Here is a 25812-nt window from a genome sequence, read left to right as displayed (position 1 = left end):
AATTTTTTAAAACCATCTACTAATAATTAGTCCAGTCAACGTCTAAACTTCAATGTTGCATATGTCATTTTTATGTAGTTTCTAGTCTTTTCTAAATGAGTTTTTTATTCACATGGTTTTACAAGCAAGGTCTGCAAGCAAATTTGAGCTGAGAAATTTCTCTTAGCCTTTAAGTATAATTGATGGTGTTCTTTGTTTAATTTAATTTGTTTAAATATAGTATTTTACTAAACAAATGTTTGTTCTTTGTTTTTTACTTATTTCTTTTCAGATTCTTTAGAACTATGCAACTAAGCTAAGCAAGTTTTGTTTTATTTTTTAGTGCAATCGGACAGAACTGAAGTGTTTTTTAGTCGCTTCACACAGTATAACTGGTACTGATTTGAGTAAGTTTACTATTTTTTATTTTATATTGGATTTATTTTATATTAGATATATATTTTATGTATTTAACATGGAAAACTGACTGTAATTTGTTGACACGAAAGTGATCAACGAATTACAGTCAGTAGTTTGTTGATCACTTACTTAAATAATTTTTTTGCATTTTAGTCTAGATTTTTTGTTAAATTAAAAATAATTGATGTAAATAAACATTGTTTAATATTTTTGATAAATCTATCTTTTTATGTATATAAACATAAAAAGATAGATTTCAATAAATCTTAAGTTTAAATATAGTCTTTGATTAGAAAAGATCACAATTTGTAAGATTCTTTTACATTTTTTTATTATTCAGTTGTAACAATAGTAATATTACTGGTAATATGTTTAATGATAATAGTGAAATTGAAGTGGATAATATTAGACTCAATGAAGTTATTAATGTAAATGCTAATAGGCAACTTGAAAATAGTTGTTGTCAAGTGAAAGAGATAGATCTAGACAAGATGAAATTAATCGTTGATGAAATGTAAGAAACGCTGCTCAGTGATCAGAAATTTACTTCCCAGAATTCAGTGTCAAGCAGTGTTAATGTCTGTTAATTTGACTTTACTTTAGACAATTTAGAACAAAGCAAAGTATGAATTTTACTATTTATAGTAACAATTAGAAAAAGTTTTAAATTTAAATGATTTTCAATTTTTTTATAATTTTTTCAAATATAATTGTTTTTTTTTTTTTAGTTGCCTTTGTCATCACTTGATTAGTTTGCTTTGTTGAAACATGGTTTTAATTTTGTAAATTTAATATGATGTGAAATTTACTCTATTAATCATTAGTCAACAGTTAGAGAGATACTGGAGTTTAATTAAGAAATGCTAGAAATTAAATCAAGGTAAAAATAATTTTGTTTACTGGTAACATAATAAAACCAGTTACTACTATTTATTGAGTGTTTTTTTACTTTTTTTAACATGCTGCTTTGGAAACACTTTCATTCTTTCCCTCTCTCTTAGAGAGGGAGAGTTATTAAAACTTATGTATTTACTGAGCTCTTACGTATTTCTACCACAATACCACAATTGATAATTTAAAAAAAAATTTTTTACAAGTTGCTTGCTATTTTATGGTATAATTGTTCAAATTGTTTAACTATAAATGTTCATCGATTGTTTAAATATTGTAATAAATAAAGTCTTTTTAGTCCAAGTATTTTATTTGATAAAATATCTAATTAAGTCGTGGTGTTATTTGCCTGTGTTACTACATTGTGTTGTCTAGCCTTTTTATAATCTTTTCTTTTTTAATTACTCTGGAGACAAAGTAATGTGTGCTTACAAATATTTTATGCTATGCGCTATTGTTACTGTGTTTTGTGTTGATAGACCTAGGCTGTTATAGCTATTTTTTTATTCTTCATATTTTCTGTAATATTACTATCCTAATTCTACTAACAATAAAATGCAAATAATACTTTTTTAATTTTTTCATTTATTTCTTTTTTTAGGTATTTGCATGCTTTACTTGACTTTCTTTTTCTGGTACCTGTGTTTTGACAGATTTAAAAAAAAACTGATGTTTATGCGGTCTTTATGTCGTTAACTATAAGCAATGACATTGCTGATAGGGAGTCAAAGTTAAAATATTATTTATAGATAAATTTGTATTTAATTTTTTAGATAATATATCATTTGTATTATATTAATTTACATTTGTATTAATGTGTTTTTGTTGCTAATGATTTAATTACTTATAACCCGTATTAGGGATTGCTTACTGCTACTTTTTTTATCATTGTTACTGCTGTAAATTTCTACTTTTATTATTATAATTGTAGTTTTTATTGTTATTACCACAATGATTATTACTGTATTACACAGGTCAACAAAAAAAAATCTTTTTCTGGTGCCGAGCAACCAATTTGACTTTTGTATAGCATTTCTCATTTTTTATTATCACGTCAAGTTGTAAAGACAATTGTAAACGTTTATATCATTTGCACTTTCAATTAAAGTGTAAAAGCAAATTTAAAATATCGCGAAAAAAAATCATATAGTTGGGCCAGTAATGTTACCAACAGTTTTTAAAACAGTTGGTAACTTGGTAAAAGCATTACGTTTTTTTCACGGTTCCAACTAAATAGCCGGTTGATGGCCCAACTATAGCTAATAGTTGGTTATTAGGATCGGGCCAACTACTTACCAACTGTTCAATGTTTACTGGGATGACTTCAAATTTCAAAGAGTAAAGAAAAGAGTAAAGTATGCTTCTTTCAAAGATGGTAAAAAGCAAAGAAAAGAATAAAGTATGCTTTTTTCAAAGATGGTAAAGAAAAGAATAAAGTATGCTTCTTTTCAAAGATGGTAAAAAGCAAAGAAAAGAATAAAGTATGCTACTTTTCAAAGATGGTAAAGAGCAAAAAAAAGAATAAAGTATGCTTCTTTTCAAAGTATAAATAATAAAATAATAAAGGTTAACTAAACTTTTATTCTTTTTAAAAAATTTAAATTTTCACAATTTTAAATTTTCACTCGCTTTTCCTGAATTGAAGTTAATTAAAAACATTATGTAATCTCAGCCGGCAAAGTCTTTTCTTTTTTTTGACCACGAGATAAAAGTCCAAGCAATGTCAAGCAAGCTTTCTTTAACTGAGCACTTTTGACAACTTTTTTATTTAAAAAAGAAGTTGAAATGCACGGTTTTTCATCGCCACAATCACTTTCTTTTTTATTTTTTGTTTTGTCTGAAAAACATTTTTTTTCGTCGGATGAACTGTCGCAATCATCAGAATAATCAGGGCTGCTACAAGATGAGCCAGAATTTGAAATATTTGTATGAGAAGTACTTGAAGGTCCGGGTAGAGGTTCAGAACCTCTTATTCGTTTATTAGGAGGTTCCTCATCACTGGGTTTATTTGATTCATCAATCAACTGTTGTTTTAAATTTGGCGTATCACTAGCTCCTAGAAAAACAAAAAGATTAATCTCAGGTCTTATTATCATTTTGAAGTTTTTGATAGATGCTTTAGATTGTTTCTTAGACATAATAAAAATAATTTTAAAAAAATGACGCAACGAACTACATAGCCATCTTTGTTAGCTACTTATTTTTAATAAGTTTAGGAGTTTATATTAATTTAATTATATGGCTATTCTTTTAATTCAATATTGCTTTTTTTTAAATTATTGTTTAACTAGTTTGTTTTTGTTTTTTTCAAAAAAATTATTTCCGATTTGTCAAAAAAAATCTTTTGCACGCAAATAATTATTAGATTTTGATGTAAAAGCTAAAAAACCTTTCTCATCTTTATAAGAATCTTTCTCATCAGAAACAGATCTTATATGCATAGTTGAAAATAGCTGATTGTGTCGCTCCAGTAAACCATTAACATACTCCTCAAGTGAGGTAGTTGAAGTCAACTCATTAGTTTCTGTAACAGACATCAACAAAGATAATGCCCGTAAATCCTAAAATAAAGTAATCCGTAAGAATTTGTAAACCATTAAAAAAACTTAAAACAAACTTATTTTTATATTACCCCATGTAATTTAGGAAATACTCTTTCAAATTCAACATTTCCCATTTGCTTAATATTTGTAGCTTCAGCAATCATTGACAAAGCAATTGAATTAAGTAAATTTTGTCTTTGATGATCAGGCAAGACTTTATTATAAACCTTTAAATTAAAATCATTTATTATAAAACCTTTAATTAAAACTATTTAAAATTATTCAATGTACGAACACTTAATTAAAAGTTACTAAAAGTACAAAATAAATAATTGTAAAAAATGCCAAACCTTAGGAAAAAATATGCATGCAAAAGTATAATACACAGAGTCATCAAATAATATACGCTCTTCAGTAAAAAGTGCATCCATAAACTATAATAAAAAAAGTTTAACTAAATAAAATAATACTGCAAATGCAAAAATTATCGACCTAAGCATGTTTAGGAAAGTAAAATTGTAGAAATCTTTGTGACGCCACCGTCACAGACTATAATTCGGTAAAAATTGCACCATAAAGTTTTAACGTCGTTAAATATAATTAATTTACAAACTTCAAACACTAGCATTTACTATTGCAATAGTTGTTTAGTTTATTTTTGTAATTTTTATACAAATATAATATAAATACAAGTATAATATAAACGCATAATAAATTTTTATACAAATAAATATATAATTAGGGGAGACCGGGGCAAGTTGAAAAACAACGAATGTCTTAAATTTTCAGAAAAATATTTGTGATGTTTTTAGCACAGCTTACTTCAAAGCAGCTAATGTTGGAAATGTTGTCAATGGGATTAAAAAATGTGGAATCATTATAAACCACTTGTACTTAGAAAACATGACTTTGCTGCTACAAAAACTTCTGACCATGATGTTATTGGCGATGAGAATGTGAATAATAGTGCTAATCCTTAAACTTTAGTAGTAGAAAGCCAACCTCAAGGAGAAAACCAGCATATAAACCCTCAAGGAGAACCAGAATTTATAGCAAATGCTGATTCTGATGCGCCAAAGTAGTCTGTCAGTGTTTTTGATTTTAATTTATTGCCTAAAGCAAAACAACATGAAAAAAAAAAAAAAACATAAGCTCAACTTATTTGTAAAATAAGCTTATTCTCACAAGCACACCCATGAAAGAACTGTTAAAAGAATGAAAAATGCTGAAAGAAGAACAGGAACGTTAAAAAACAACAACAGAAAAAAGAAGCTTGTGAAGCTAAAAAAAGAGTAAAAAAATTCTTAGTTCATGTTGGTCTAAGTCTAAATCCAGGCCAACAGTCCAGTTGCACCAACTTCAAAGGATGCTGTTCTAAAATTTCCTGTTTGTGAATAGGAATTTTGTGATCCTCCAACAGAAGAATGGATATAGTGCTATAAATGCCAAGAGTGGTGGCATGAGGAATGTTCCAATTATGAAAATGGCATTTTTATTTGTGACTACTGCTAATTGTACAACTAAATACTTCAAAATTACGTTACAATGTTTTTTGCTTAATAATTGTAAGATGTAAAAACACAGTTGTCGTTTGTTAGGCTATGTAACATATTTAAAAGATAAAATATATTTAACTTTTTTCAGCATTGTCATCTTGCCCCAAGGCCAAAATTTGTTAACAGTCATTTTGCCCCAGATTCTCCCCTACACATAATAAAACTCTCATCAAGTTGCCTGATTTATTTAAAAAAAAAAAGCAACAATAAAAAAAGTCTAAAAAAAAACATCTTTTCTTTAAAAAATCAAGTATTCTATAACCAACTTTATCATGTAAAACAAAATTTTACTTATTATATCTATTTATTATATCTATTTTTTATATCTAAATTTTTCTTATTATATTTTATAGATATATTATATCTGCACCATTTCAAATGTACAAAGAGATTAAAACTAGTTACATTAGCAATAATTATCGCAATACGTTCTTTAACTAAAAAAATTCACAGCAAATTATTGATGTGGGATTGTTATGTTGCGAGATATATTTTATTAATTTTATTACACAACCTACTATAATAATATTTACGAGATTATGATGAGAGATTTTTTTTACGAAAAGAAAGTAACATCCAACTAATCTGATATTAGATCAAGATAACTTATTGGCTTACCTCTAGAAATGAATCACATGTAAATAAAGTATGAATGCAACTTCGAAACTTTGTATTCTAAAAACAAATTAGTATTAATATATAAATTATTTAAAACTTCTACAAATGAGATTGAAGTTCTTTATAACATTTCATATGCATATAAACACATATAAGCATATTTTTTGCTATACTTTTTTCTCCAGGGTCTGGTTGTGACATATTATGAAATCAGCTTTATCTACTTCTCGAAATAATTAAATTAATTTCTCCCCAAATGGAGGTTTCAAAAAAAGTCATACCCCTAATTTAATGTAACGCTATCCCTAATGTGCATGTAACACTGTCTCTAATGTGTATTTAATACTGTCCCTAATATGCATATTAGGGTTATTACTTTTTAGTATTCCCTGCTTCCTGTACAAAAAAATGAATGAACTTTGGTTTGAAAATAATTTAATCTTTTATTTCATTTACTATTTGAAAAAGGTCATCTCACATTACCCTTCAATACACTTTGAGTCCAACATATCAGTGAATTTTTTTCTTCCGCAAAAGTATATCAAATATTAAAAGAACAAGAATTTTATAGAGATTTCAAAATAATCTTTCTCATTAAAAACATGGTGGAAAACAATTTTCATGTAAAAAAAAAGGTGGCAACAATTATTAAATACATGGTAGAAAACAATTTTAAAAACATGGTGGAAATTAGTGCTATAATGTTATATATATCTACATATGTATAACACTGAACACAAATATATCAACAAAATCAAATTTTTTTTTAAATGTCTTTATTTTTGTATATAAAATTTATTATTTTGAATTCAAAATTAATTGGTATTTTGAATTTAAAAGTAAAAAAAATTTTAGCTTTTGATAACTTAAAAATTTTTTATAAAGATTATTTTGTCTTTAATATCGTACAACAATATAAACGTGTAACAGATACAACAATATTAAAGTGTAACAGATGTGTAAGCACAAACGTACATGTAACAAATGTGTAAGCATAAATTAAATCTTAAATTGTATTTATGATCATAAACTTTAAAATTTTATGGAAATTGTCAAATTCTTAGTTTTTTTTAGCATTGTATTTTGCAGAACAAAAGGTCAATTCTACTAAGATGTCTACTTGAGTCAAATTTCATCATCAAATGTCATCATCAATAACAAAAAGTGTTTTCTTTGTTTTAATCTCTAATTCATGGGTTTGATTTTTTTATTTTATTTGCAAAGTTATCTTACTCTTACTTAACTCTTGAATCTAATGGCCAACAGATTGACCCATTGTTAAACATCCGAATCACTCTGGCTTCCAATGCTAATGTTAATTCTCAATTAAACTGTTCTACAGTTAGTGCTCCAACTTATACAGTTTGTGGTCCAGACAAGATTTCCATCAAAGTCTTAAAAAAGTGTTCTTCAGAACTCTCTTCAATTTTTACTAAATTTTTAAAAAGTGCTAAATAAGTGGTTCCAATTTTTAAAAACTCTAGAAAACACTTTGACCTTTCCAACTATCCTACGATTAGCCTTCACTCAGTTATTAGCTCTGAGAAGGTTTATTAATATAATAATCTCAGAGGTTTTGAGATTATTAAATTATTTCTTTCTAACTGCAGTATTAAAGTTATTCTTGAAGGCCTTCACTCTTCTTTATTTCAAGTAACTTTAAGGGTACCACAAGGTTCTACCTTTGCATCTGTAATTTTTTTTATCTAGAATATTGATCTTCATGAAAATTTTACATCAAAAGTGGCTTTATTTTGCTGACAACTCAACTTTATACTTTTTTTCTTGACAAAAAATCTTCACTTTTTGATTGCTTAGAACAAGCAGCCAAATTTTATTCTGATCTTTCTTCTACAACAGCCTAAGGCTTGCAGTGGCTTATGGATTTAAATTCTGGACTTGAAATTCACAATTTTTGTTAGACAACAAAACATTTATTTACTGCAAAAAAATATTGCAATAATGTTGGCATTCCGATATTGATGAATAATCTTACTCTCAGACAAAGTCTAAAAGCACATTGTAAATGTAATTAGACCTGCTTTATCTGCCTAGCTTGATCCACTCTCCCATTGTTGTAAGGTTGCATTTCTTTCTTTTTTCTACAAATACAATCATGGTCAATGCTCAAACGAGAAACAATGCTCAAAATTTGCATCATCTCTATTATGATAAACCAAAACTCATTCTTGCTAGACTTTTTATTCAACAAGTTGCACTCTTTTACTGTATCTATCCCTTCATACAATAAAACTTTTACTAATCCAGTTTTTTCCTTGCACATCAAAAAAACCTTATAACTCTTACCCACCTTCATGTTTTTCTTTTTTATACAACCTACAACTTTTTAAGTCTTTAGTTAACCATTTCCTAGTATTTAAACTTATTCTCTATTTTAAAGTAACTCATAACTTAAAAGTGATTGCTTACAATCTTATTGGAAGTAAATTAGAGTTTAAAAATATATAAATGTTTAGCCATTAATTAATAAATAGTAAATGTAAGCATAAAATCAAAATATATAAAGTAATATAAACTTTTTTCTAACCCTATCAATCCCTGCTAAATCTTATAATTTTGCTGGAGCCAGGTTTGCAAAAAGTCTCATTTCTAGCCTGGAACGGGGCCAATCCAGGGCCCAGATCACTTACTATGTAGCAGCTGGGTATTGGATAGTTGATGTAGCAGCACTTACTTGCAGCAACAGTCTATAAGATAGTCGATGTAGCAACACTCTCTTCTAGCAGCAGACTATGATGTAGTGAATGTAGCAACACTCAACGCATGTTTTAAAATTTTGTTATGAAAAAACAAAAACACTAGAAACTTCTAGTCATTATTATTGTTTTAAGAAAAAACTCTTGTATTCATTTTCATTCATTCATTTTATTACATTTAAGAAAAAACTCTTGTAGTCATATGTAATAAAAGTGCTCAATAATAAATATAATTTGTTTAATATAGCAATCAACTCCTGTTTTAATGTTTAAGAGTGGGCTGTTTCAATGATTAAGAGTATGGTTGAGAGTCGGCTATTTCAATGATTGAGAGTGGGCTGCAATCAAAATTTTAAAAAAAGAGTAGCTTTAAACTGTAGTTGCCACTTTGCCCTTAAGGAAGTAAAAAAGACATATATATATATATAAATATACCTCTGAAGATTTACTCCAAACCTCTTGCCAAAGTTTAGGAAAGAACTGAAACTTCAATGGAAGCATTTCAACAGCCAACAAACAACCTAGAATTCATTTTTTAAATTAGGTAGAAAAATTGTTTTATTGTTGAGCACAAAAATAAAATACAAACAGCAAATATTTGTTAAACAAAAAAAAAATTATTTTATTTTATAGATTCAAAACCTTTCATTTATTTTATTAAAGCAAAGGGTCAAAACACTGTATGAAAAGTAAAAAAAAATAAAGCAGAAACATTCCAAAGTTTTCTGTTTAAAGTAAAAACAATTTTGAAGTGAAGTAAAGCAATTTGTTAAACAATGTTGCTGAAGTTCTCATGTTCACTAACGAGATTTTCAAATAAAAAATAAATTGTTAAACAATAATGCTTAAGTTATCTCTTATGTTCACCAACAACATTTCCAAATAAAAAAAAATTTGTTAAACAATGTTGCTGAAGTTATCTCTCATGTTCACCAACAACATTTTCAAATAAAAATGAATTTTTGACTACAACACATTAAAAACATAATATTAAATAATTAAATCAAGTTAAATAATTCAAAAATAAAAATTCTAAGAATTAAAATTAACATCAATAGCAGTAGAACAAACTCACTTATTTCAATTATAATTGTAGAAATAGGTTCAGCATTTAACCCATAACGACACATTTTATCAACAAAAAAATGGTAGCCATGAAAGTAATCACATAGCTGTATTTTATACGTGCCATCAGCATCTCCCTACAGGTATTTATATAAAATATTGTACAGGAATAAGCAATTATCTACTATAACAAAGTATTTATAACATAACAAAGTGTTAACAAATAACAAATCTTGTTATAATATAAATAACAAGTTTTTGGTAAAATAAAAAAGTCTGAGACTATTTAAGTTTTTACTTAACTCCAGAGTTTCAACAACATGTTTTAATTATAACAATAATCAATTTTATGTATAAAACTATTAAATACAAAAATTATTTAACATATAGTGAAAACAAACAACTTTATTTGTTAGTCAAAACAAGAACGGTGTGAAACACCTTTGTCATAGAATAACGAAAAATGTAGATAATGTAATATATACAGTATTGGACAAAACATTTGCAACCAACATCGAACAATGTTAAAAAGTGTTCCTCATTTTACATGTCTTAAAAACAAAATGAACTATACTACCACAGCAAACAGTTCAGGAGTCTGGAGTCATAGCATGCCATGACATGAGCAATCAGCTGACAGGTGACAGCACACAGGCAGAATTTCGTTGACAAGTGCCATTTTGCAGCGAACCAAACAAGTGCAACTTTTTTGGTTTGTTTCATTTTCTTAAGTCTGGTCCGTGTCAACGTCACGAACGAAGTTTTTTAATAATTAAAGAAAGTATCCAGATGTTTCCAGAAGCATGCAGAAGCTTCCAGAAGTTTCCAGAAGAAGCTTCTGGAAGCATCCAGTAGCATCCAGAAATATCCAGAAACATTCAGAAGCATCCAGACGCATCCAGAAGCTTCCAGAAACATCGAAAAGAAGCATCTAGAATCTTCCGGAACAGGTTCACACAGGTTCATTTTACTATATAAGAGACATGTAAATCGACATGTAATTCAGTCAGTATATGGAAGTCAATCAGCCAGTATTATCAAGACAGTTAATCGAAGTAAGTTTTATCAAAGTGTTTTATCGAAGAACATCAATACAAGAAGTGAAATACAACAAGTGTTTCATTACATCAATACAGGCCACATCCAACCAAGATGTTGTGTTCCACAGAGCATTATTGTATCATCACAAAGTAAATGTAACACGGTAAGCCTTGAGAAACGTGATTATTTTTTAAAATTATTTTTATGACTTCAAGTGCAAAAATGGCTCCCGACGGTCTTGGATTGGAACTAAGAAAGAAAATTATTGGCGATTACGTAAGTGGAATGTCACAAAAATGTATTTGTGATAAATATCGCGTGAAAAAATGGACCGTGTCAAGACTATGTTCCAAATATCGTTCTACGGGGAAGTTGGCAGCAGATAACAAAGGTGGAAGACTGCGTTCCACCACTTCTAGAGAGGATTCTATGATCGTCAGATCCGTCAAGAAGGATCCCTGGATATCATCAGTCGAGATACAAAAACAATTAGAGCTGCCTGTATCGGACCGAACAATCAGACAACATGCTGCTGAAGCTGGATTGTTTTCTCTACACCCTGCAAAGAAACCGCTAATTTCACTAAAAAACCAGAAGCAAAGACTCCTGTTTGATACATCTCATATTGAGTGGAATGTGCAGAAATGGCGAACTGTCCTGTTCAGTGATGAATCGAAGTTCAACATCATTGGGAGCGATGGCGTTTGTCGTGTACGTCGACCGGCTGGAAAACGCCTCGATTTACATTACTGCCATAAGACCATGAAGCATGGTGGAAGCAATGTAATGGTCTGGGGGTGGTTTTCTGCTAACGGTCTAGGTTCAATACATCGAAACAATGGAATAATGGACCGTTTCATGTATAAAAATATCCTGAAAGATGTTATGTTACCTCATGCTGAATGGAATATGCCAATAAAATGGGTTTTTCAGCAAAACAACGATCCGAAATACACTGCAAAAGTAGTCAAGCAGTGGTTTCAAGACAACCACCTATCGATGGATTGGCCGCCTCAATCTCCGGATCTCAACTCTATCAAGAACCTGAGGGAGATCGTCAATCGCAGAATTAATTGTGAAGGTGTTCGTAATAAGGATCAACTGTTTGAACAAATCCAAAAAGCCTGGGTAGCGATTCCACAAAGTTTCATTGATCACCTGATCGAATCTATGCCTCGAAGATGCAAGGCTGTGATCAACAACAAAAGATTTGCCACGAAATATTGATAACGAAATACAGCTTGGTCAACATTTTGTCGAGTTGCACTTGTTTTGTCCAGGAGGAAATCAACATTTTTTAATACTTTTGATTAATTTATTAATTTTTGTGTACAATTAATGAGCTTTGTGATGAATAAAACTTGAAGGACTTTGTCTCTAAACAGTTACATAGTTATTTCTCTAAATTAAAAAAATGCAGCACTTTTATATAAAGAAACTAAATTAGCATTATTTGGTTGCACTAGTTTTGTCCGATACTGTATGTCATAGAGTAATAGAAAATGTTGCTGGAGTTAAAGCGTGTAATTAAAAACCTGTTCATTAAGATTAGGTTTTTCCCATGCTTCTTTAATTTTTAACTAATGTCAAGTTTGGACATAATCTGATACTGAAAACAGATCTTCATTGGATACATTAAAGCATTTAGTTTTGAATGAATAGTTTGATTTACATATATTTATATATATATTTTTTAAACATTTTTGCTTCAAACAAGGCTGCAAGTAACCACTAATTAGAGTTGGAAGTTACTGGAAGAGAAAAGATGAAGATTGAAGAGCAAGATAACGATTGAGAGATGACTTAAATGATTGCAAATTATATAAATCAGGAAAGCAAGATAAAGGAAACGAATTCTAAAGAACTGATGTTTGAGTAAAAAAACTAGGCGAATAAGAGTTTTTGGAGCACTTGGTAACAGTCACAAAAAAAGAATGAGACTTGATTGAACGACGAGTAATGCGAGAATGAATTTTAGTAGATGGCACAAGAGACACTAGCTCTTTAGAGCAGTGCCCATTATAGTATTTGTAGAAAAGAGAAAGAGAAGCAACATTATGACAATGTGATAATGGTTGGAAGTTGGCTGCAAGAGCAGGTCCAACTATGTTTACAATGCATTTTTGCACCTTGTCTAAAAGAGAAAGGGCATCATTAGAAGATCTGCCCCAGATATGGCAACAGTATTGCATACAAGGCTGGATTTCAGATTTATAGATAGAGAATAGAATCCGAAGTAAGAAAGTGTCGAGCTCGATAAAGAGATGCAACCTTAGCAGATGCTAATTTTGCAACTGATTTGATAAATGGTTTCCAAGAAAGATCCGAAGTAAGAGTTAATCCTAGAAGATGAAGAGTGGATGACTCATCAAGAACATTACCATTAATAAATGTAGAAAGATCTAAATTATTGTGATAACGATTGGCTGAAAAAAATTGAGTTTTATCTGAATTGAAGTTCACCAGCCACTGTGAGCCCCATGCTGTAGCAGAAGTAAGATCCTTTTCAAGCTTAAATGCCCCCTCCAAGCAATCAGAGAGTGTTGGCTTTTTATAACGACAAGAATAAATGGTACTATCATCAGCAAACAATGCCACCTTAGATGTGAAAATACCTGGAAGATTGTTAATGTAAATTTAAAAAAGTATAGGGCCAAGGATAGAACCTTGAGGAACCCCTGAAGTTACAGTTAAAGAAGAAGAGTGCTGTCCATCGAGGACAACTTTTATACTACAATTAGAAAGGGAAGATTCAATAAACTTAGAGATGTTACCAGATACACCGTAAGAAGAAAGCTTATGGAGAAGACCAGCATATTAAACTTTATCAAATGCTTTAGAAATGTCAAGAGCGATGGCCTTAACCTCTCCACCTTTATCTAATGCACGATAAAACCTATCAGTTATTACTGTTAGCAAATCAGCTGTAGAACAAGAAGATCGAAATCCATACTAATGGTCAGAAAGTAAGTTATTAGATTCAAGATGAGAGATTAAGTGTTTGTTAATTAAAGACTCAAAAACCTTGCTTATGATAGGAAGAAGACTAATGGCACGGTAGTTAAACGAATCAGATCGCTCTCCAGAATTTTTGAAAATAGAGATACCAGATGCCGCTTTCCAACAGGCTGGAAAACAAGACTCTGATAAGCATTTGTTGAATAGTTTTGAGAGTATAGACGATAACTCCGGAGAACACTTCGGCAAGACAATAGCAGGTATGTTGTCAGGGCCACAAGCTGTAGAAGAATCTAAGCAGGAAATCACTTTAGATACAGAAGCTGGAGTGATACGAATGTCAAGCAATGGATCAACCTGTATGTTGGCAATATCAGGTAGAACACACCTAGTGGAATCAAGAGATGATATTGATGCAAAGTTCTTAGCAAACAACTCAGCTTTATCTTTAGGTGAGGTGACAAAGTCTCAACCATTTAAGAGAGGTGGAATTAAAGATTTGCCCTATTTATTGATACTATTAAAGATTCTCCAGAAGTCACAAACGCCTAGTTTTTGTGATGAAATATGAGATTTCATGACCTGAGAATAGCGGGCTTTGGCATTAGACAAAACTTTATTACATTGGTTTTTAGCAGTAATAAACAGATGTCTGTTTTCTGGAGAATTGTTTTGCTGATAAATATGGAAGTAACAGTTTTGATTAGCAATCGCAGCAGCACAATGTGAGGAAAACCATAGAGGAGAGTGAGGCTTGACCTGGAATTGTCGAGAGGGAACAAAAGATTCCATGCCAGCCTGAATCCACGAAGTTATGTAAGAAGTACATTTGTCGACAGAAAGACAAAAGATTTCTACCCAAGGGCCATCACAAAGAAAATCACGGTCTCAGTCAGCTTTAAGGTAAGGTAAGAGGTTCAATGATAGGAGGACTCAGGTGATGAAGAAGAATGAGATATTAGTTTTAGAGAGATCAAACTGTGATCAGAAGCACCTAAGAGTGAATGTGGAGAAACTAAGCCCTGACTAGGATCAAAAACAAGACATAAGTTGAGTAGAGAAGGTAAATGATTCGAGTTGTCTAGAAAGCGTGTTGGAAAGTTGACTATTTGAGTTAGGGATTAAGAAAGGCAAAAGTTGTGGGCTTTAATGCCTGCAGAGTCACTGATACTAGAGCCAAGCCATTCAATGTGATGAGCATTAAATTCACCAACAGCAACAATATTGGCTGATGGATAAAGAGAGAAGGCTTGGTCAATATGATCAGAAATAACATCAAAAAGAGTATAGTCTTGAGATGAAGGAGAGTGATATAGAACAGCTGGTAGAAACCTGTCTACCAGCTGGCCTCAGAACCATAAAACTGACTATTAAAGCTGTACCCTCATTAGGAGATAATAGAATGAGTTTCCTAGTCATAAAAACAGAGACACAAGTAAAACCCATGCATTGAGTAAAGAAGATCTAGCATTCAACATCCTAAACTGAAAACAATGTATTAAAAATACATGTGTGCCAGCTTAATAGATGAAGGAGGGGTGTGAGGCTGGTCAACAGATAGAATCTGTTTACCCGTTAAGACAGTAGCCTGATGTATTTAACATATGCCCAAGATGAGCATTTTTATTGAGACACCACCTCTAGAATGAGAAGTTTTTTTTAGTTTTAAATGTAAATTTTAAATGTTTAATTTTAAATGTTTAAAATTTTTAATTGTAAATATTAAATGTATGAGAAGTTTTTTTAATTTTTTTTAAAAAGTATTACAGATAGATGCAACAAGTCTCTCTTGGATCATACTCTCCTAATCTCTTTAAATCGTAGATTTTTTAGGAAGCATTTTTTTTAAAAAGCATTACAGATAGATGCAACAAGTCTCCCTTGGATCATACTCTCCTAACCTCTTTAAATCGTAGATTTTTTAAGAAGCATTTTTTTTAAAGAAGCATTACAGATAGATGCAACAAGTCTCTCTTGGATCATACTCTCCTAATCTCTTTTAATCGTAGATTTCTGACAAAAGTCAAACTTTACTATAGAATATGACTTCAATCATGAAAAATATATTTTCTCTGTAATTTCAGAATTTAAAGTAAAAAATTTTTCAACTAAGAATTATTTGATTAAAAAGTTAGTCAACACATTTAGCAAACAAAAAGTTATTTGAACAAAAACTTTAGATTAGGCAACTAAAACAATGAATAATATTAGAAAACTAAAAAGTTAAAAAAAAAATCCACTAATTTAAAAAATAATTCATTTTATTGTGACAACAAATCATTATTAATTTCGGAAACTTGACAACAATTTTAAAACAATAGAGAGTTTTAATTTAAAGAAATTTTAAATGCTTCATTCTAAAGAAACACTTTGAACATAGATAATTTGTCTGAAAGCCTTTCAATTAATTGGATTTTGAAAATTTAATAATAAGTTATTTACTATTATTAAGTAAATAAGTTTAAAAATTCTAGTTTAAACTAAAAAAAATAAAATCATATAACTATATAATAATAAAGACAATCATCAATAATTATTACAGGTATTTAAAGTGAAAAATTAAACAGGTATATACATACTATTTTTAGTAAAATGCAATATTGTATAAATATTATACAAATATTATTATATTATATTTAAACAACAATATTTGTATAAATATTATTGTATAAAATTTATACAAACACTATTGCATAAATATTATAAAATATATTTTTTTTAGCATATATAACTTGGTGTTTGAAAGTTTAATGAAAAGTTTAATACAAATAAAACTCACTGAAAAAGATTCAATAACATGAGGATGAAGTGTCATATTCAATTCTGGTTCTTTTGGTCTCAATGAAGATAATTTTCGGTTAACTTTAGTTTGAGTACCTGGTTTGGGAAAATGGGGCCCAAAATGAACTAAAAATAATAATACAATATAAAACAAAGTTTTTTATTTGCTGATTCCTGATTAATGAAGAAAATAATGCATTCTTACAGTTTTCTTGTGGTGTCATTCTTATTGCAAGATGTGACTGATGAATAATGGGGGCAACTGTTTCTATAAACTCTTCAGGATATGTTTGCAATAACTCATGAAGTAAATCTAATAAAAAAATAAAACAAGACTTAAATCATTGTGTCTAATACAAATACTTCACCCCCCCCCTCATACTATGTTAGAAAAAATAAATTACAACAACATTTTAAATGTTTATTTATTTTTTCGTAATGAACTGCTTATATTCTTTAAATCTAAATCAGATATGTTGTACATACAACCTGATATAGTAATGGATGTAGAAATTATCGATATAACTTTATAGTTAAGCACCCAGCACTCATCATTTCTCATTGGCCAAAATAAATTTTTAACTGGTCCATGTGAATGCATGAATTTTACTTTTATATTAAATTCAATTACATCCTCAGCAGTCTCTATCCACCGAAATTCATCATAAAAATATACAATAAAGCCTATTTTTTTAATGTTCAATTAAATTTCCATACTATTTTTGTTTTTTGGAATAATATCAAATATTTCCATAGGTGTAACACTTGTTTTATTATAACTTGTTTTATTTGAACTAATAGCTCCATTTGTTCAAAATTCAAAGCTTGCATGCTTTGAAGTTTGAACAAAAGACATTTCAAAGTAATTTGATATTTTTTTATGTGTTTATGATTCTGGTGCAAGTGTTAACATAACAGAAGTTGCACCTCCTCTTTCCCCCAAGTTATTATTATGTTCTAAACTAAATAAACTATAAAATAGCACTATATTTAAATTTTATTTAAAAAATTTGTTTTGAACAACATTTTATCTTCTTTATTACAAAAGTTTTACAAAATTCTAAAAAGATGTTGAGCGCTTACTTTGATCAAATACTACAAAGATATAAACCAAATTTTTTCGGTAGACCAAAGGTAAATTATGATATACAACCAACATTTCCCCCGGGATTTCAGGTGACAGCCTCCATTTTAGCTCAAAATTCAATAATTTACAGATCAATAATTTTTAATAATGTTGAATAACAAAGGCATTTCTTGAGACTATCAAGTAAGGGCTGCCAACTCGCCGAAAATTCCATAAATCTATGTGTAATTGGCCAAAAAATGCATTATGGGATGTCTTGCGGGACCAAATTCATCTAAGCAACATAATCAGTTAATACACTAAACACTGTTTATACTATATATACATAGATATATTACATTTTAAAATATTATTGGCTTTAGCTTTTCAGGAATCAAATTATTATTTGTAATCCCTTATATAATTAAATATGTCAGCTTTTTGTTCAGCCATTAATTGTGTAAACAATAGTAGAAAGAATGTTGAAAACAGTATATCTTTTTTTAGATTCCCAAAAAAGAAAAACAGGCAAGTAACTGTTCAACATATTTGATTTATTAAAAAATTTTAGAAATAAATATTTGTCATCTGAAGTTAAGCTTTTTTGTCTTAAAAAAATAAATAAAGAACTTACAGTTAAAGAACAAAATGTTACAAAATTGTGATGGTTCAATAGAACACATTATAACTTTATCTAAAAAATTTTTAACTACTACCAGCTACAATTTTTTGAAAGTCAATTACTTATGAATAATTGCATTAAAAATAGAAAACGTTGGACTGTTAAAGATAAACTGTTAGCCTTGAGGATTATGTATAACAGTCCACAAACTTTTAAAATGCTAAGAAGAGTTTTTTCATTGCCTGCTAGAAGCACTATTTTAATGTTTCTAGAAAAATCTTTTGGGACATAGTATCTGGATTTTTAAATAAGGTTATGGCCTTATTAAAAATGAGAGTTGAAACCATGACAAAATTAGAAAGAAACTGTAGCCTTGTTTTTGATGAAATGTCTTTAAAGCAACATCTGGATTATGACAAAAACAGTGACAAGGTCGTTGGAATTCAATCGAATGGTAAACCAGTGAACCAAGTACTTGTATTGATGGTTCGAGGGTTATCAACAAAATGGAAACAACCGATTGCTTATTTTTATAGTAATAATGCCATGAGTTCAACCAATTTAGCTAAGATCTTAAATAACGCTATGTTAATAACATTCATTTACATGCAATAGGTTTAGCTTTAAGATGTCTTGTTTTTGATCAAAGCTCAACTAATATTAGAGCTATTAAATTTCTAGGATTTTCATTATCAAATCAACAAATTTTACATCCAACTACAAGAGCAATCACCGCATCTCACCGTCACAAAATAATTTAATACAACATGACATTCTGTCTGATGGTAAAATACTCTCGTGGAAACATCTGCAAGAGCTCTAAAATTTGGAAAAGGTTAATGCTATCCGCCTTGCTCCAAAATTGACAGATTGTCATTTAGATCCAGGATCACCATTAGCCATGTGAGTAAAGTTGGCAACACAAATTTTTAATAGTCAAGTTAGTACTGCTTCGAATGTATATGCTTCAACAAACTATTGCTTGAAAAAGTTTTGTCTACATCCTTTTTTATTAAAAATAAGGATATTTTATTTGACATAATGAATTCTCATAAACTAATAGCAGATAAACCAACACGTTCTGCTTTAACGCTAAATAATAAGTTTATTCAACAGCTTGAAAATATGAGAGTTTGGATTAAGGGCATTTTTGTGGTGCTCATAGCCAAAAAGGTATATCCAGTCATTGGGGTTTAGATGTTACTATTTCTAATATTCTTTGTCTCACACAAATTGCTTCACGAGGATTTCTTATATGTTTGCACAGCTCAGTTTAATCAAGACTGTTAAGAAAATTTTTTTGTATTAGTATGAAGCAAAGGAGGTTGGAATGACAGACCAACAGCATTGCAATTTAAATCAGCATATCAAAATGCTTTAGTACTCCTTTCAATAAAGCAATCTAATTCTAATAGTAATTGTCTCCCAGAATCAGATTTTTTGGTTGCAGTTACCGTAGATTCAATTACCAACAAAGTATTTGAGAACCAAATTTCTACAAATGAAAAATTGATTTTTAAACAGCCATCTTCATTATTAACAAAAAAATTACAACCTTGTTTTTTACAAAATTTTTTAAGTGATTCACTTTTGTTATCAGTTAAGCAAGTTTTAAAATCTATTGCAGAATATTTAATAAAGAAAGTTCAAATTTGTCTAGAATGTGTCCAAGTTCTGTCAAGTGTCACATCAAGTGGAAGTAACTTATTTAATACTGATTCTTTTTTACAAAACTTGCTTCAAGATATGGAAACTGTTTTTATAATACAAATCAAAATTTTACTTACTAGAAGAAACATACAACAAGTTACTAATGAAATAAAAAATCATTGCAATTTTAGATTTCTTTTTGATGAACATGTTGATCATGGCTTTCTCTCGAAAGAAAGTTTAATTAGAAACTTTGCTATTATGAGAATGTTTTATTTTTATAATCGAGATATACAATTACGAAACAAGGTATGTAAAAAAAAGTTGGCTCGTATTATCCATGGATAATGCTTGCATTAATGCTTGTGATAATGCAATTATAGATCCATGCTTGCTTTTTATATTAAATAGAAATGATTTTATATTATTAATAAAAAATATTTCTTATTAGAAATAGTGTTTTTTTCTCACAGCATCATTTATTAATTTAGAATCTAAATAAGAATATATTTAAACGAATAAGATGATAACAATGCTTTTAAATAGCAGTTTTGCAAGTTTTTATCACTATCATAAATATATTCATGTTAAGTTAATAATTTATACAAGTAAATTTATAAATAAGTTAACAATTTCAAAAGTTTAGTTTCTAAAGGAGTTTTTTTCAAGCTTCCTGATATGATTGTTATTTAAATTTATGTTATTAAAATTCATTAAGTTTGCATATTAAGATTATTTTGGTCCAGCAAGACATCCCACAATGCTTTGCGGCTAAAATTACACTATTTTGTCGGGAGTTGGCAGCCCTTGCTATCAAGTCCTTTGAGTAGTATTTTTAAATTCCTCAAGTAAAAATCTATTTAGGTTCCAAATTTTAGGAAAATCCTCCAAAGCATTTTTAAGATATGGTGTCAAAGTTGCTTTGTTGTCTCTTCAGATAATCACAAAAATAAAATCAGCATTATTCCAACTCATTGTATCTCAACAACCCATGTATATTTTTAGCTAAAATTTTATCGTTTAATATGAACTGCAAAATAATGTAAAAACAAAACAATTCTGAGACCTATGGGTGACATGGTCTGGATGATTTCATATGGAATGACCCTCAAGTACACATAAACCTGACAAACACTAAAAAAATAGATGTAAAAAAAAAAGGCATTGTAACAACTTGTTAAATATAACAGGTGACAACTAAAAAACGAGACTGGATTTAAAGACACATATCTCTTTAAAGAAGTAAGATAAAACAAAAAGGAAAAATGTTCTAGAAAGTATTTTTATTCTAGTTTTTAAATATATAATCAGTTGTTCTCAATTAAACCATTTCTTCTGACTTTATCAACTAGGCCTGGCATAGACTGAGCTAGACTCCGTATGAGTTTAATATCAATTTTATTAAGGCAATACTTGATTCTAGAACGTAATTTTTTTAAGATTTTCTGCATGCCAATTATTCTTGTAGACAAGGCCTTTCAAAATACTCCAAAAACTTTCAATAGGATCACATTCTGGCAAGTTTGCAGGGTTTTCCGCATTCTCAACATAATGCACGTTTTCCTTGTTTAGGTACATGATTACTATTTTTGCATAGTTAGATGATGCTAAATCTGGCCAGAATACATATGCACCATCTGAATGATTCTTATTGATGAATGGAATAAGTCTCTTCTTAATACATTTGTTTAAATAGATTTTTTGATTTACAGCCAGTCCACTTGGAACAAAATAAGGTTGAGAAATTCCATTTTCAGAAAAAGCAATCCATAGAAGTAATTTCTTTTGAAACTTTTGTTTTGTTTGATATTTAACTGTAGATGGAGTAGATTTTACATCACTAGTATAAAATATATCATTTCCATTGATACTGGAGTGATTTAACGTGAAATAAGACTCATTGTCAATGATTGGTTTACGATTTTTGAATTTCTGACACAATCGACTGCACTTAGTTCTAGCTGCTGGTCAGAGGGTTTTGGAATTTTTGCTGGTCAGAGCGTTTTGGAATCGTCATTTTTTTTCTTGATTTAATATTTGTTCTTTTTATTAATGTTTTACTAATGTGTTGCTGAGTACAGTTGAACTTTTTAGCTGAGTGTTGTTGAGAAACTCCTTCTTTATGGTCAAACATGAGTTTGAGCCTTTTAATGTTTGTCCTGGTCATTTTTTAGCTTTTACTCCACTTCCTTGAACCCTTTGGTAACCAGATTCACTTTCAGCACGTTTAATTATCTTGTAGATAGTACTTTTAGGTATATTCTCAACTTTAAAGTGGTCATAAGTGAACTTTTTACTAGCATTTTTGTAATTTAAATGAAATTCATACACACGTTTTCTAATCTCTTAATGTTTTAAATTTATTTTTTATTCTATAAAAAATAAATTTATTCTATAATTTTTATAGAATAAAAATTATAGAATAAATTTAAATAATTTAATAATAAAATTATAGAATAAAATAATTTAAATAATTTAATAATAAATAATTTAAATAATTTAATAATAAAATTATAGAATAAAATAATTTAAATAATTTAATAATAAAATTATAGAATAAAATAATTTAAATAATTTAATAATAAATAATTTAAAAGCTAGAATAAAAATTCCAAGTCAAGTAATGTTTGCATAATTAAAAACACTTTTAAAAGTTTTTAAATTAAGTTTTACTAAAATATATATAATCTATTAGAATATATATAATTATTACAACAGTTTTCCTATTTTTAAAATCTTATTCCTTTAAAGAGATATGTGTATTTAAATCCAGTCTCGTTTTTTAGTTGTCACCCGTTTTTACATTGTTACATCCTGTTATCAATATCTTAACAATACTAGCAAAGAAAAGTTCCAGTAGTAGTTATCAAATTGTAAACCATCATTACATCATCATTTAAGAATTTCATTTTTATAAATAAGGATAAAAGAAATTTTACCTAAACAAGATTTTTGTATTTCTTTTGCAACAAATGAATTTAACATTGACAATGCTTTTATCATTACGTCAGCTCGATCTTCCCAAGAATGCAAAACTTTATATAATGGATCTAAATTTTTGACAAAAAAAAAAAAATAATAACTTATAAGGTTTTAAATAAAATTTTTAATAGTTGTTAAAAAATTATTCACTTATATAAATAAAATATAAAATACCTATGTCAGATATGTGAGATTGGCAATACCCAAGTACTGTTTGTAAAAGATTTGTAACTTCAAGAATATCATTTGTTATATTACATGCAGTGGCTTCATAGTACATAAGATGAAGTGTACAAAAAGCCTAATATTGAAAACATATAAGCTGTAAGCAACTTGTGCATAACAATTCAAGAAATACTACTACTGCTACTGCTGCTGCTACTACTACTACTACTACTACTACTACTACTACTACTACTACTACTACTACTACTACTACTACTACTACTACTACTACTACTGAATATTGAAAATATATAAGCTGTAAGCAACTTGTGTATAACAATTCAAGAAATACTACTACTACTACTACTACTACTACTACTACTACTACTACTACTACTACTACTACTACTACTACTACAACTACTACAACAACTACTACTACTACTACTACTACTACTACTACTACTACTACTACTACTCCTGCTGCTTCTGCTATTACTACTACTACAATTGCATTCCATATTATACAAATAAAAAAACTTTTGAAAAAATTCAAAAAACTCATTAAAAATTCACAACTTCCAACATTCGAAAATTTATTGAATACCTTTGTGTCAAATATAATTCAACTCACTAAACAATTTTACAGATATTTTCAATTTGATTAAGTATTGATTAAACTTTGTTTGTTGAGATAAAATGTTGAAGGTTGCTTAAAGAATGCTTAAAATAAGAACTATAACTGAAAAACAAAATACTAAAGGAAGTTGACAAAGGAGAATTAAAAATTTGAATGATGAAAAAAGGAGAATTCACATCCATAACAGAAATATGTATTTTAAAAAGTAAATTGTCTGGATAGTTCAAAAAAAACAAAAACAATATATTCTGTATTCAAAAAGAAAAAAAAACAAACAATTTATTCTGTATTCAAAAAGAAAAAAAAATTAATAAAAAAGTCAGAATGCAAGTACATGATGATTTGGACAAAGCATGTTATAATTGACTTTTAATGCCTAACACCAAAACTGTGTCTGGAAGTTGTCCGTGTCTGGAAGTCAAAGTGTCTATAATCATTTCTAAAATCAAAGCATTGTACAATGCATAGGAATTGGGGGATGATATCTGATAAATGAAAAAAGTTGGTAAGAGATAGAAAAAAAGAAATCAAGTTTATTTTAAAACAGTATCAGGTATTTTATCATTTTATTGTACATTAATAAAAATATATTTTTGGAAAATTTTCTATTTAAAACATCTATAAAATTGTTTGACCAAGAAATGCATGGAACTCTCATTCTTATTCCATCACCCAAATTATTCATTTATCAATTAATTTTGTTTCAATTTGTTTAAAGTTCAATTGAAAAGCTGGAGACTCCTTATGCAATACAGTTGCATTATTATCTCACAATGCGCAAAACCCTAAAATTTTTATTTAGCATTTTATCTTTAAAATATAAATCTCAAAATCAAATGCAAATAAAGTTGCTGTTGATTTTAAATTGTTTTATTCTTTTGTCTTAGTGAAAGTGAAGATGTTATCAATGAAATGATGGCTCTTGGAGAGAAACAACTTTGCTGATAACATTGTCTTGTTACAACTACCAAAATATATATATTTAAAGCAGATAAACTTGGTTTGTTTTATAAACCACTTACATTGAAAAGTATGCATTTGAAAGACAAGAAATGAAGTGGAGGCAAGAATTGTAAGATTCAGCAAAATGGGATTTCTACAGCTAACATGTGCAAAAAAAATTCCTGTATTTGTTATTGGGAAATTAAACAAACCCCATTGCTTTAAGGGAACTAAAAGTACTACATGCCATTACTGTACATAAAAAAAACAAGATGGACTCTAAACTATTTGAGGAGTGAGTTAGAGAACAGAAAGTTTGCATTAAAAAGCCATAAGGTAGCATTGGCTTTTGATAATTGCATTGTTAACAGTTTTGATAATTGCCCGTCTGAATATTGAGGATCTTCTGCTTTCTTCCCCAAAATACAACTTGCTATTTGCAGCTTACATTAATCTGCTTTCTTCCCCCTAATGCAACTTTTTATTTGCAGCCTACAATTCAAGGAATCATTTGATCATTGAAGTTCCAATACTGCATTTATTTAACAAAATCATAAATGATATTGACAACAGAAAGCAAATGATTTCTATCTCTGTACTTAAAGCTAGAAAAATGCTTGTTCAATCTTGGAATGAAGTTTCAGAAACAACTACTATTAACTGTTTTCGCAAAGAAGAATTTAAGGAAGGAGTAGACAAAAATGATTACTCTGCATTCAAAAGTTTTATTGATCAGTTATGACAGTGTGAGGAGAATGAAACCTACAATAAATTGTTTTAACATTTGACAATATTTTGATAGGAAATTTTATAATAGATGAAGAAAATGTTCAAGATGTTGAGGTATTTAAGGAAGAAGGAAAAAAAGAAAATAGGGATTAAATGGTGACAAACCAATGACTGAAAAAACCTGTAAGGTTATTAATACTGTGGTAACTTCATTTTGTATTATTAATTAGTTTTGCTAATTATTTACTCAAATCACAATTGCATTTTTACTTTTGTTATGCTTTACATAATGATCATTAATTGTTGACAAGAGTCAAAAGTTTTATCTTCAAATGCTGTATATAGTGAGCAATTTTTTCTTTAATACAAACAAACAAAACAAATTAAACCATTAAAACTTTTCAAGCCCAGGCAGTGACAACTGAACTTAATGCAACGAACTTAATT

General features: G+C 28.9%; 1 protein-coding gene across 1 annotated transcript in view; it reads right to left on the bottom strand.

The window, feature by feature from the left end:
* Positions 1–2851: 2851 nt before the first annotated feature.
* Positions 2852–25812, bottom strand: part of LOC100198859 (ubiquitin carboxyl-terminal hydrolase 34) — a 195646-nt gene continuing 172685 nt past the window's right edge. Inside the window, exons 53-63 of the mRNA XM_065805242.1 lie at positions 23064–23190; positions 22847–22957; positions 16775–16882; positions 16568–16695; positions 9800–9926; positions 9160–9245; positions 6008–6064; positions 4184–4267; positions 3923–4060; positions 3680–3851; positions 2852–3346 (exon numbers count right to left, since the gene is read on the bottom strand). Coding sequence (XP_065661314.1) covers positions 2949–3346; positions 3680–3851; positions 3923–4060; positions 4184–4267; positions 6008–6064; positions 9160–9245; positions 9800–9926; positions 16568–16695; positions 16775–16882; positions 22847–22957; positions 23064–23190 — 1536 coding nt within the window. The 3' untranslated portion in view covers positions 2852–2948. The remainder of the gene's footprint in view (positions 3347–3679; positions 3852–3922; positions 4061–4183; positions 4268–6007; positions 6065–9159; positions 9246–9799; positions 9927–16567; positions 16696–16774; positions 16883–22846; positions 22958–23063; positions 23191–25812) is intronic.

The sequence above is a fragment of the Hydra vulgaris genome, chromosome 09, assembly GCF_038396675.1.
Source record: "Hydra vulgaris chromosome 09, alternate assembly HydraT2T_AEP".
Classification (NCBI taxonomy): Eukaryota; Metazoa; Cnidaria; class Hydrozoa; order Anthoathecata; family Hydridae; genus Hydra; species Hydra vulgaris.
This window is presented reverse-complemented; position numbering and strand designations above follow the sequence as displayed.